We start from the raw sequence: 13249 nt of genomic DNA on the forward strand, positions 1-13249 counted from the left end.
TGGGCGTTCATTTTACGCACGCCCTCGGTTTAACGTATTCTACAACTTTCATTTAGATCGCTAAGGCCAAATATCGCTCTAACATATATTCACTATTTACGTCGCGCTGTGTCGTGCCGGTTCTCTCGCGAAACTTCGATAAGTCATAACTTCTCCGTTATAACTCGGATTTCAGCATTTTTTATATGTAAAGAATCCTTGTAACATATACTACCACTTAGTTAAGATTAATCATTCTAGATAATATTCCATCAAAAAGTCATTTTTGATGTTTATCGTCTCTAAATTGACTAGCCCTGATCTACGGGCGTTACACTTCCCTAAGTAATTTAAATAGTATTCAAAATTCTACAGTCGTTCATACTTTTGGAAGGAAGTAGTGAATTAAGGTTGTCATGAATCGATTGTAGATTGTCCATAGGGATTGGACATTGCATACTGCTACAATTCTCATGAGTACTTGAAAATAAGAATTTAAGTATTAGACGGAACCACACTTAGAGATTACTTCATGGATTCAATCACAAGTAATTCTAAGATGATAATATATACTATTCTTCAAACAGAGATATATATAATTCATATTTTGGAAATCAGTTATGCATTGGTTTACTCCAACACATCTCAAAATAGGGTGTTATAAAGTGTAATTTCATGCAAGATTTAGTGAGTAAAATAAATGATTATATGGTCTAAGTTTATTTGTCCCTCTTTCCTTAATGTGAAAAGCGATATTGTGGGTCCCGATGATGATTTGAGTTGATCTAGAAGAACTAGGCCTAGTCCGGACTAAATTGATGTGTTCGATTTTGTAGTCTGAATTTGATCACAAATCAAGAAATCGGGAAACAGAACAAATGAACATGAGGTTGATCATTTAATCCATGACTTTGTTCATACGGTATCTTGTAGAACGAAGAAATAGCTTCACTTATCTTAAGGCCAACAATTAATTTTAATTAGAGTTCAACAGTGGCTTTGGAAAGCACACATTGTTGTTTGGTTCAAGATTACACATGCAATTGTAGTTATAGACTTATCCAAGTAGTAGACTGTTGTATTAAGTTGTCTAAGCTCATAACTAAATTGGTATATTCTTGTAATTAGAAGAAAAGTCCTTTTTGGATTGCCCTCATAACTAGAACTTGATTAGAATGACATTTGTAGAGAGAATATAAATTTATTAGTTTATTATATGATTAATAAATTATAATAAATGATTTGTTAATATATTATATGGTTAATATATTAAATGGAAATAGACAATTGATTTGTTCATTTATTATGTGATTAATAAATTAATATGAGATCAATTGTTAAATAATTGATTTGTTAATTTATATGATTAATAAATTAATGTGAAATCATTTAGAATTGATTAATTATGAATTAAAATTACTCTGGAATTAATTTGGGATTGATTGAAATTTATTAAAGGTGCAAGGGGTGAACTGTAATTGTTCAATAATTGAATAAAAGAGGCAATTCTAGAACCATCCAATCATGAACGGTTTTGGGAGCTCTTCTAGGATTTTTGGAAGCCTTCTGGTTGCATAAAATGAAAGTATTTGAATTAGGATTAAATCTATTATTTAATCAATTCAAATCTTGCTTTGCCTGCAAGTTACCTAAACTATAAATAGGACCATTTGGCTTGCAAATTTTGTTCATGACATTACATATAAACATATGAACGAAATTTCCCTCACATCTCCTCTCCTCATCATTCTAGCGTTTCTGGTTTTGGGTGTGAGCCATTAGATGCATCATCCTTTTGGTGCTAAGCTTTCCAAGACCAACAAATACAACGGATTAAAGTGATTTGTTTGCTATAACAAATCAAAGGTATGTAACCATAGTTATTGTATTTTGATTATACTATCATTAGGGTTCATGTTAGTTTTGTTATTCATAGTATGTTGTGTTCAAAGTGTGAGACATAGATCCTTTAGGTTGCATGTGCCCTTAGTGTTAAGTGAAATTCCGCAAGCACATTGTTTTGTAACCTATAAAATCTATCAGGTTTGGGGAGCGGTGCTTGACTTTCCAGAAAATCAAGGCTGAACATTAGAGACCCCACAAAAAAATGTAGTCGTTACCCATTCTCATGTGGAAGTGGGAAGAGATCGCTATGAATTTTATTTGAGATGCTTTACAGGAGGAAGTGTCGGACCCCAATTTTTTGGGATGAGGTCGGACATTGAGTTATGGGGACTACTGAGGTAGTATTTAAGACCACTGAGTTGATATAACAAGTACGATTAGCTGCATACCACATAGAGTCGCCATAAGAGTTATGCTGATCGTTGACGTTTAGACCTCGAGTTTCAGGTCTGAGATTTTGTGCTTCTGAAGATGTCACCTTGGAAAGGTGTCATCCGGTTTCGAAAGTGGGGAAAATTGGGCCCCAGGTATATTGGTCTCTTTATGATTATCGCCTGATTGGGCAAGGTTGCATATCGGCTGGATCTCCCTGATGAGCTTAGTCAAACCCACAAGACTTTCCATGTCTCTCAATTACGGAAATGTTTGGTTGATGATTTTGTAGTGGTGACCTTGGACAAAATTCAGGATGATGAGCGCTTGAATTATGTAGAGAGACCGATTGTGATTCTCGACAGGAAGATGAAGACCTTACACAACAAGGTAATGGGCTTTGTGAAGGTGCAATGTGTGACATCCCAATTTTAACGATTATTTTAAAACCTTTTATTTATGCTTATTTAATACAAAGTTTATTCATTAATGCGAAATTTGGTCCCGTAAAAGTATTTCCGAAGAAATGTTTCCATTTATTTATTAAGGTTGGGGATGACATAATCGATACAAGAAACATAAGCATAAATGGAGACTTACCAAGTCTCAACATAGTAACAATGTACATCTCCTTGAATCTCTCAGGAAATACATACATTATTACCCATGTATTTATCTTTAATTACCCGCGATTCAAATAACCTGAGTGGGTCAGGTTAGGAAACCTAGTGAGTACACATGAATTTTCAACCCATAATATTTGTGTGACACCCATAAAAATTCAATCAAATTTAAAACTTTTCAAAACATTTAAAACCAACAGTTATTACAAAATTGTTTTCAAAATAGTCTAATGTGAGAGTTTTTCCAAGAAACATAATTAAAACATGAGGAGTTGTGCGATCACGCCTTTGCCTTGCCGCGATCCCCTGATGTACCTGAAACAATAAATTAAAATTGTAAGCCCGAAAGCTTAGTGAGTTCCCCCAAAATACCCATTCCCACAACAATACACATATAATCATAAACAACATACTATGGGTCCAGTCAACCATCAGGTTAGAATACCCCAGACCCTCAATAAACAGGTTGGAATGCCAACTTACTATGGGTCCAATCATCTTTGGGTAGGAATAACCCAGGCCCACAAGCAACAAGTTAGAATGCCCACATACTTATGAGTCCAATCATCCTCGAGATGAAATACTCACGACCCACAACCAACAAGTTGAAATGCCTAGGTCTATTGGCCTCCGCACAAAGCAGATAAGCCTCAACCGCCAAACGACATGTGCACATATAACATATAATCACATAACAGTCTATGGACAAACAAACCGATCTAACAGATCATACCACATAACACATAATACCATCCTGTCTACCAGGATACCGATCTAACAGATCATACCGCATACCACATAATACCATCCTATCTACCAGTATACCGACCTAACAAATCATACTAGCATAACATATCCAGATAACAATCCAAATGGCCGACCTTGGTGTCTTAGACCCTTGAGTATAGTGAGGATAACTCACCTCACAACTGACGCGCTAAAGTGATAAGCTCAACTCTCGGATCACCGTCACAAACTCCACTACCTATATTCATCATAGAACCATATCCATAAATTTCCAATTTCCCAAAAATGTCCCCAGAAGTCAACTAGTCAATCCTTGGTCAAAGTCAAAGTCAATGGTCATGGTCAACAGTCCATGTTGACCTCAACTCGTCAAGTACAACCAGCCACTCGCTGAGTTCCTTGGATAACTCATCAACTCGCCGAGTCACTTAAGGGACTCGTCGAGTTCCTAACGTTTGCGGTAGCAAACTCCTTGGCCAACTCGTCGAGTTTCCGTGCAACTCGCCGAGTTCATGCGTGTCCAAACGTTGGGAAAACCCTAGCTGATTCGCCGAGTCACTCTACTGACTCGCCGAGCCCATGTCAATCTTCATCGGACTCGCTGAGTTTACCATGCAACTTGCCGAGTCCCTCCAATCCTTCGTCCATTCAGATGCTTTTTAATCCATGATAAGGTTCCATATTGCAGATCTAATTCCCCAAGGCATGTTTATCACGTAAAGTTGCAAACTTTACGTGCATGCAAGGCTCTAAAGACTCCAAATGACAAATCCAAGCTTGTGTTGGAGTTTTACACCTAAGGAGAGGCTCATACTTGCAAAAGCTGGAAGCTTTATGGACTTAAAGACCCAAGGGAGCTCAGATCTGAAGTTGCAACTTCAAATCTTAGCTCATACATAAGAAAAGCTTCCTAATATGCTAGAAAAGCCCTAAACTTCACCCAAATGAGATTTAGAAGGAAAAGAGGCCAAGATAACGACTTGATACCTTCATTTGATGCTAATTGAGGTAGATTTCTGATCCCCACTCGTTCCTTGCTTCTAGTCACTTGTTCTCCAAGCTCTTCTCACCAAGAATCCTCTTCCAAAGCTTAAAACACACAAATGGAGCACACACACTCGTATTAGGGTGTGCTGAGCTCTCAAGGGACTGTAAGGAGGCCAAAGGAGGCAAATGATCCCTTAAATAGGGTGCAAAACCCTGGAAATTAGGGTTTCATCCTCCAGCTCTTACTCGTCGAGTCCCTTCTTGGACTCGACGAGTAGGTTACTTAAAACACGTGGACCAACCCGCTGCTACTCGACGAGTCAGGGCAACCAACTCGTCGAGTAGACCTTGAAATCATGAAAATTATAACAATAAATCAATACATACGAATCGGGGCGTTACAATTCTCCCCCACTTGAACTAGACTTTGTCCTCGAAGTCTGCAGCAGTGAATAACTCCGGATAGTGCTCCCGCATCTCTGCCTTCGGCTCCCACGTCCACTCGGACCCCCTTCGGTGCTCCCACTGTACCTTTACCAAATGTATCTCTTTGTTCCGCAGAATCTTCACCTTCCTCTCCAGAATGGCCACATGTCTCTCAATATAATTCAAGCACTCATCGACCTGAATGTTATTCAATGATACTACCGCCTCCTCATCCAAAATATTTTTATATTTATTTTTAAATAAGTATCCTTTTATGTAATTTTACATATTTCAAAAAGTTTTCAGCTACTTTTGCCAAACACTAAAGGTACAACTTCTAGTTATCAGTTACCCGCTTCCAACTTCACACTAAAAAACTATTCTTGCCAAAAGCGCCTGTAGTCTAAGGTGCTGTTTGTTTTTTGTTTTTTTTTTGTTTTTTTGTTTTTTTTAAAACCACTTCTGATCACTTATTGCTGCACCGCGCAGCACAAACACAACACTTGCCCCTTTGCAGCTGTTTGTTTTTCAAAAAACTTTTGACTTAAAAACTGCTGCACGTATGCTGCATGGTGCAACACTTTACCCTCTGTTTCAAACGTCTTCATACCTTACTTTAACTTATTACAACAGTCTGTAGAAGTTAAAAAATAAACAAACTTTTTATTACATGCTGCAGCCTATAAAGAGTTGTAGAGGTAATCCGCAGACTTCTGACATTTTCGTTTAAAAAAACAACAAACAATTTCATTGTTTATCAAAATAATCTATTTAAAATAAAAATTAAACTACAATACGTACGGAATTCGTAGCTTAGTGTTATTTTTATTTAATTATATATATTTATTATCTAATGATGGTGGCTAGAACCATCCAGAACTTCTCTTCATCGACCTCTCTGGTTAGCTTATAAAAACCCTAATTTCTCTATCTTAATCGGCTAAATCGAAGTCAAGTTTTCCGACGAGAGCAAATTACAAACACTCATCATACACAGCCGTCGACGTTAAGACATGGCCGACGAAGCCAAGGCCAAAGGTAACGCTGCTTTCTCTGCCGGAAACTATAATGAAGCTATCCGTCACTTCACTGACGCCATCAACCTCGCCCCTACCAACCACGTCCTTTATTCCAACCGATCTGCCGCTTATGCCTCCCTGAATCAATATTCCGAAGCTCTCACAGATGCTCAAAAGACTGTCGATCTGAAACCCGACTGGTCTAAAGGCTACTCACGTCTCGGCGCGGCTCATCATGGCTTGCATCAATTTGATGATGCAGTTTCGGCTTATAAGAGAGGGCTTGAAGTTGATCCTAATAATGAAACTTTGAAATCTGGACTCGCGGACGCTCAGTCAGCTCAGGCGGCTGCGTCAGCCTCTTCTCGGTCACGCGCACCGCCGAATAACCTGTTTGGAGATGCGTTTGGACCTGATATGTGGGCGAAGCTTACGGCTGATCCGGCTACTCGATTGTATATGCAACAGCCCGATTTTGTTAACATGATGAAGGATCTTCAAAAGAACCCTAGCAATTTGAATTTGTACTTGAAGGACCAGAGAGTTATGCAAGCGCTTAGTGTGTTGTTGAACATTAAGATGCAAACTCATATGCCTGGAGATGATATGGAGATGCCAGATTCTCCACCCAAGGAGAGAAAACGTCCTGCTGATGAAACAGAGTCTGTGAAGGAGAAGAAGCGCGAGCCTGAACCTGAGCCAGAACCGATGGAGGTAAATGATGAGGATAAAGAGATTAAAGAGAAGAAAGCGCAGGCGCAAAAGGAGAAAGAGGCCGGTAATGCTGCTTACAAGAAGAAAGATTTTGAGACAGCGATCGCACATTATTCAAAGGCCATTGAACTGGATGATGCCGATATTTCATTCCTTACAAATCGAGCTGCAGTGTACTTGGAAATGGCAAAGGTATGCACATGTTTTTCTTTAGTTAACATCTAGTAAATTTCCTATGAAAACTTCAACTTCATCTCCCTAAAGGCTGAAGTTTGGAACTTTGAATTTATGTTGTATGAATGCTTGTAGCCTAGTCCTATATTGATTGAACTAGCAGTGTTCTATGCTAACAATCAATTAACCCATGCTGTTCCTCAACAATGACAAAGTTGAGAAGCTTTGTGGACATTATCATCAACATTTGGTAATGAGCTAACACATCAATTTAATTAGAACTCACATTAAAGAAAAAAAATATCTTCTGACAATCCATAAAGGGGATTTTCATTAGCAGTTTAATTTGGATTAGAATTTCAACAAAGTGTTACCCACGTGTTTTTGACATACCCCATGCTTCACATGATGGAATAGTATTTTGTTGTATCTTCAGGGATACCCACTTAGTGGTTGCTTTGTCTTTGCTAAACATTTACTTTCTAACTCTTGTAGGGTTTCATATGTAGGCTTCTTGATTATCTATCATAGGATTCCTTATAGGGGTTCATATTCTAAACAGATTAACTAATTATAACATTGGTATTCTACAACCACTTCAGTATAACTCTTGAGTCTTTGTTATCTACAGTATGATGAATGCATCAAAGATTGTGAAAAGGCAGTGGAGAGAGGAAGAGAGCTTCGTTCAGATTACAAAATGGTTGCAAGGGCACTAACAAGAAAAGGAACTGCTTTGGTTAAAATGGCCAAAGTCTCCAAAGATTATGACCCTGCAATCGAAACCTTCCAAAAAGCTCTTACAGAACATCGTAACCCTGATACATTGAAGAAACTCAATGATGCAGAAAGAGCAAAGAAAGAACTAGAACAACAAGAGTATTATGATCCTGAACTTGCTGAAAAAGAACGTGAAAAAGGTCAGCTTTTTATACAGTATACATTACTTTTATCCCTAAAGAAACACAATTCTCCTGCTATTAACCTATTTTGGTCACTAAATCAATTTCTTACACATGTACATCAGGAAATGAATGCTTCAAAGAGCAGAAATATCCAGATGCTATTAAGCACTACACGGAAGCTTTGAGAAGAAATCCCAAAGATGCAAAGGTAATGGTTTCTTTTGGATGAATTTCCAGGGTTTATACCAATATATAACTTGAAAGTTGTGAAACATTTGCTAATTTCTTTTTACAAATTGAATATTTTTGGTAAAGAAATGTAAATACTTTCCATTTTATAGGCATACAGTAACAGAGCTGCTTGTTACACAAAACTTGGAGCAATGCCAGAAGGTCTAAAAGATGCAGAAAAATGCATTGAAATTGATCCAAAATTCTCAAAGGGGTATACAAGGAAAGGTGCAATTCAGTTTTTCATGAAGGAATTTGATAAAGCTTTAGAGACATATGAAGAGGGATTAAAACATGATCCTAAAAACCCAGAGTTGCTAGAGGGTGTCAGGAGGTATTTATTTATTTATATACAAATAAATAAATAATCACAATTTTTATTTATTTTTTCCTATTTATTTACCTTTGAATGATTATTGTTACTTTCAGCTGTGTTCAACAAATTAACAGAGCTAGCCGTGGAGATCTCACACCTGATGAGCTAAAAGAGAGACAGGTTTGTTTCTTATTTACAGTTTTGGTCCCTGTGTTATATCATTCTTTACGATATGGTCCAAAGAGAATCTTTTTCTGTATTTTTTGTCACTATCTTATTGTTTCTTAACATTTTTAGTCCTTGGGTTATCTAAGTTAATAACCATTTAGTTGAATTCATAAAAATATTTTATCAATAGCAAAAAGAAACATAAAAATCATTAAGTATTTTTTTAAAAAAAAATACGGATTTAGCCTAAAATCACTTTAGCTACATTATAACTGGAACTTTTCAAGATTTTTTTTCTACTCTTACCCTTACAATGAAATAAAATTTGTAAGAAAACCATTAAGTTTGCAATTCTTTTATGTTTTTATCCTAAGTATTTTTTTTTTCATATTATATGTATTTATAAATGTTTAATAAGACATTGTGTTTATGTTTTAAAAAAAGCTATTTCTTTATATAAGTTGTTTTTGTCTATTTATATGGGTTAAATGTAAAATTTGTTTTTAGAATTAGAACTTAAATACGTTTTTAGAAGTATAAATGTTTATTTTTACTAATTTATACTTCTAAAAGTAGAAAAAATCTCGAAAAGTTCTGTTTTAAAGCACCTAAAAGTGGTTTTTGGGTAAAAACTGTTAATTTGAAAAAATTATGGGTTTCTATGTCATTTTCTTTGTAAATCCCCTATTTGTCAAATATATCTTGCAAAATATGAAGGAATTGGCAAATTTACTTTTGCAATAAATGAAGAATTTTGGAAAATAAATGGTTCAAAAGAAAAATGTGGTTACTTTGTACAAAATAAGGAATTTACAAAAAAACAAGCAATTTCACAAAGTCCATTGTTCTAAATGTGTGGTTATTTTGTGATATTTGCTAAAAAGGTGATCATTCAGTTATAAAGAGCCGACCATGTCTGTTATTTAATTAAATCCAAAAGAATGGCTATTATTGTTTAATTGCTGTTTCTCGAGGGACTGAACCTGTAATTAACTCTTATTTACAGGCAAAGGCTATGCAAGATCCGGAAATTCAGAACATTCTTACTGATCCAGTGATGGCACAGGTATCCATACACATACTTTTAGTTTTGATTGTCAAATTTTTTTGTTAGTTTGACTTTATGTTGACTCGTGGTTTTATTTTAATTTGGTCAGGTGTTGAAGGATCTTCAAGAGAATCCGAAAGCAGCACAAGATCACATGAAGAATCCTTCAGTGATGAACAAGATTCAGAAGCTGATAAGTGCTGGGATTGTGCAAATGAGATGAATACAAAAAACACGTTAATTGGTCTGAATGGTTTCAGTGAATCATGATGATTTTTGTTTTGGATTTTTGGGTCTAGTTGGTTTTTTTTTGATGTTATGTTTTTAACTTTTTGCTTATGATTGAAACAGTTAAGTGTATGCAAACAAATAATCAGGATTTCTTTATCGATGATTGTTGGTCACAATTTCAGCTCATATTATTTATATTTGTACTAACATCGTTAGAAAAATAAAACTTGGAACCAATACATCCATAAATAGTGTGATTTAACTTAATAACCTAGGAGGACCAAAGGAGATATGGCTCAAAAAGGAATCTCCATATCTAGTTGTATACAATATAGCGTGATTGGTTGTAAATAAGCTATAACCAATATATAATCAACTTTCTTCCTTAAAAGCTATGACTTTGTGCTACTTGATCCAAAACATTTCACGTTGCCAATCTCATGTTCCCTAAATAGTTGACAACATAATCTATCCAACAAATTAAGAACTAAGGAGAAATAATAGACTCCAAAAGTAACCAAACTTCTTTTCAAGAGATATGACCTATTAAAAGAGACTTCACATTACTCCTTGATATTTTACTTATGGAATAAACTTGTCCATCTTCATTAGGGGTGGTAATGGTTGACACGACAAAAATAAACGAAATTTGGACGAAACTGAAATTCGAATACGTATTCGTGTTAAGTGTAAAAAGCACGATGTTGTGCCGTGTTGTGTTCGTGTTTAAAATTCGACATGAAGTTGACACGATCTAACATTTATTTGTCGTGTTTTTTGTGTTTGTCTTGTTTTTCGTGTTATGTATGATTAAATATTAATTAAATAAACTATTTTTTTTATTATGTTATCTTTGTCGTGTCGTGTTTGTCGTTTTTTAATGGGTTCGTTTTCGTGTTAGTTAAAAAAACACGACATCGTGTCGTGTTCATGTTACATAAAATCTTGTCGCGTTGTGTCGTTTCAGACAAAAACACGATACGATGACCCGATTTGACACCCCTAATATTCATATACCTCTTTAGTCAATATACACCTTATCTTCTATAGTATACGGATGAGTCATATCCTCGCATCTACGTGTTCAACAATTTATCTCTCTTGTCTTGAGTTTGCTATGACAAACATTGGTGCTCTGAATTATTTTTGGAGATCTTAGTAGTACGAACCTCCCATAACCTGTTCCTTTGTCAGTAGAAGTATTCCATTGAGATATTCGAGCATGCTCATACGCTAAACTACAAACCTTGTTCAATACATGTCAAATCTATCCACAAGCCATCACTTAACTAGTCCTAATTTGGTAGATCTTAGTTTATACTATCATTTCCGATGCATTGCTACATCTTACCTTTACTTGTCCATACATCTCTTTTGAGGTATATGTACTTACATGGACGATCCACACCTTCATGCCCTTAAACACATTATGAATTATAGTCAAGGCATTATTGGTGACAATGTTTAGCTTCATGTCTCCTCGCTTACGTTCACATAGAATATGCTTATGTTGAACAGGGGGCTGACCTTCCACCTAACGTTTCAGTTCAAGGTACTATATCTTTCTCGCTGACAACCTTATCTCTTGTTCATCGGAACACCAAGGTGTTATTTCATAGTCTACTATTAAGGTTGAAAACCGCGTAAACTTCATTGTCATACCTTTAAGGCAACAATTGTCTACCGTGACAATATAAGTGATGTCTATATATACTCTAATCGCGTTCAACACCAACCTACAAAAGGAAGGATGTGTGGAGGCAAGTAGGAAATCAAGAAGGGTTTCAATTTGTGGAGTTTGATGCATAGGCATGATGTACCTAGAAGAGGGTGCAACACGTCTAGCCTTTGAGGAAAATCCCTAAAGGCCTCATGAAATATACCTCTTTATCTACACAACCCCTAGGCTTGCATGTGTGACGTCATCCTAAGGTGGATTTCGATGATGAAATCCCAGTTTAAGTGGAGGAGAATTGTAACATCCCGTTTTGAGAAAGTCTTTAATTGAAGGTTTAGGCGGTAATGGATCTGGTAAAGGTACTGGGTCTTTAAGGTTTGAGTTTGGACCTTACAGAATAAGGTTCTCAGGTCGTTAATGTTGGGTTTTGAGCATTCTAACACTCCTAAGTGTACATGCAACCCTAAATACCTTGAATCTATGTTTTTTCTATTATACATGCAAATATGAACTTTCCAAGGTATTCATCCTAACAAGCATAATAACATTGATTCATATGAATATATTAAGTTAGAATTACATACCTCTTTGAAGTAGAAAGTCTTCATGAAGCTTGAGTGCCTAGTGCCCCAAGTGTGACACCTCAAATGGTTCACACAACACCAAATACACATGGAATGACTTGAGAGAAATTGGAACACTCCTTGAAATCTTCTAGCCCTCATACACACACTAGTGCACGATTTCTTGAGCCATGAGATTCTTTTATATAGTGGCTATTAGGGTTACACCATGTAACTCATAACTTTACCCATTCCTTATGCTCCATGGATTTGAACCTCCATGGAGTATCCATGGGTCACCCCATGGACTTAGTCCAACATAAGGAATCTTGGATCACAAGCCCACATATATAAGAATGAATGATTTACACAATCAACCCATATATTTAATTAGTCTCCTTTTGATCACTTAATTAATTCCAAATTAATTCTTGATCAATACTAATTAAATAACCTTATTAATATATTAGAACTTATAATATATTAATAAACCTTAAGTGTTATTTCTCTCATTATCGACTATCCAAGTGCATGATGCCATGCAACCCAAATGGACCATGCCGGGTCGTGTCAAGTCTTATCAATTATAGTTATGGACTTAGACATTAATCCAACAGTCTCCCACTTGGATAAGTCTAAAACTATTATTGCGTATAACTTCAAGAACCGACTGACAATCGTAGCTCTCAAAAGCTTCTGTCGAACTCTGACCTTGTCGATGAACTCTGACCTTTGTCAATGACTTGTCCATTAGATAAGGGATCATATATTCCTCCATTCTAGATATCATATGGACTGAGACATGGATTAAAATATTATCTCTATCCATTTGTTGTTTCCCGATTTCCGATTCATGATGACTGACTGATTGAACAGATCAAATCAGTCCTGGCTTGGCCAAGCACTCACATGTATCATCAATAAATCATCGAGGGGCCCACATATATCGCTTTTATCCCGAAGGTAAAAGGAATGGATAAACTTCAACTCATATGGCTTGTTCTATTGCTTGTTGAATCATACACAAAAGCACGTTTTATAACATTTAGTTACCGAATGCGTTTTCGTGCAATCAATGTACAATCAACTCATAGTAACAACTCATATCTCTAGGTTTGAAGAATATAAGATATTATCATCTCATGATCACTCGTGATAAAATC

The 13249-nt window shown here is 36.1% G+C and overlaps 1 protein-coding gene across 1 annotated transcript; it reads left to right on the forward strand.

Moving 5' to 3' along the window:
- Positions 1-5917: 5917 nt before the first annotated feature.
- HOP2 (stress-inducible protein) lies at positions 5918-10021 on the forward strand. The gene is made up of 7 exons (XM_079004904.1): positions 5918-6964; positions 7578-7866; positions 7974-8059; positions 8193-8416; positions 8512-8578; positions 9573-9632; positions 9724-10021. The coding sequence occupies exons 1-7, from the start codon at positions 6053-6055 to the stop codon at positions 9835-9837; spliced, it is 1752 nt and encodes a 583-aa protein (XP_078861030.1). The 5' UTR covers positions 5918-6052; the 3' UTR covers positions 9838-10021.
- Positions 10022-13249: the final 3228 nt, after the last annotated feature.

The sequence above is a fragment of the Lactuca serriola genome, chromosome 6 (assembly GCF_051521515.1).
Source record: "Lactuca serriola cultivar US96UC23 chromosome 6, Lser_US96UC23_V15, whole genome shotgun sequence".
NCBI classification, from domain to species: Eukaryota; Viridiplantae; Streptophyta; class Magnoliopsida; order Asterales; family Asteraceae; genus Lactuca; species Lactuca serriola.

Excerpts from the sequence above, each read along its gene's own strand:
- HOP2 (XM_079004904.1), top strand. The coding sequence starts at position 6,053 with ATGGCCGACGAAGCCAAGGCCAAAGGTAACGCTGCTTTCTCTGCCGGA. Across the intron at positions 8,060-8,192 it reads GAAATCCCAAAGATGCAAAG|GCATACAGTAACAGAGCTGC; the intron begins GTAATGGTTTCT and ends TCCATTTTATAG. Across the intron at positions 9,633-9,723 it reads CTGATCCAGTGATGGCACAG|GTGTTGAAGGATCTTCAAGA; the intron begins GTATCCATACAC and ends TAATTTGGTCAG.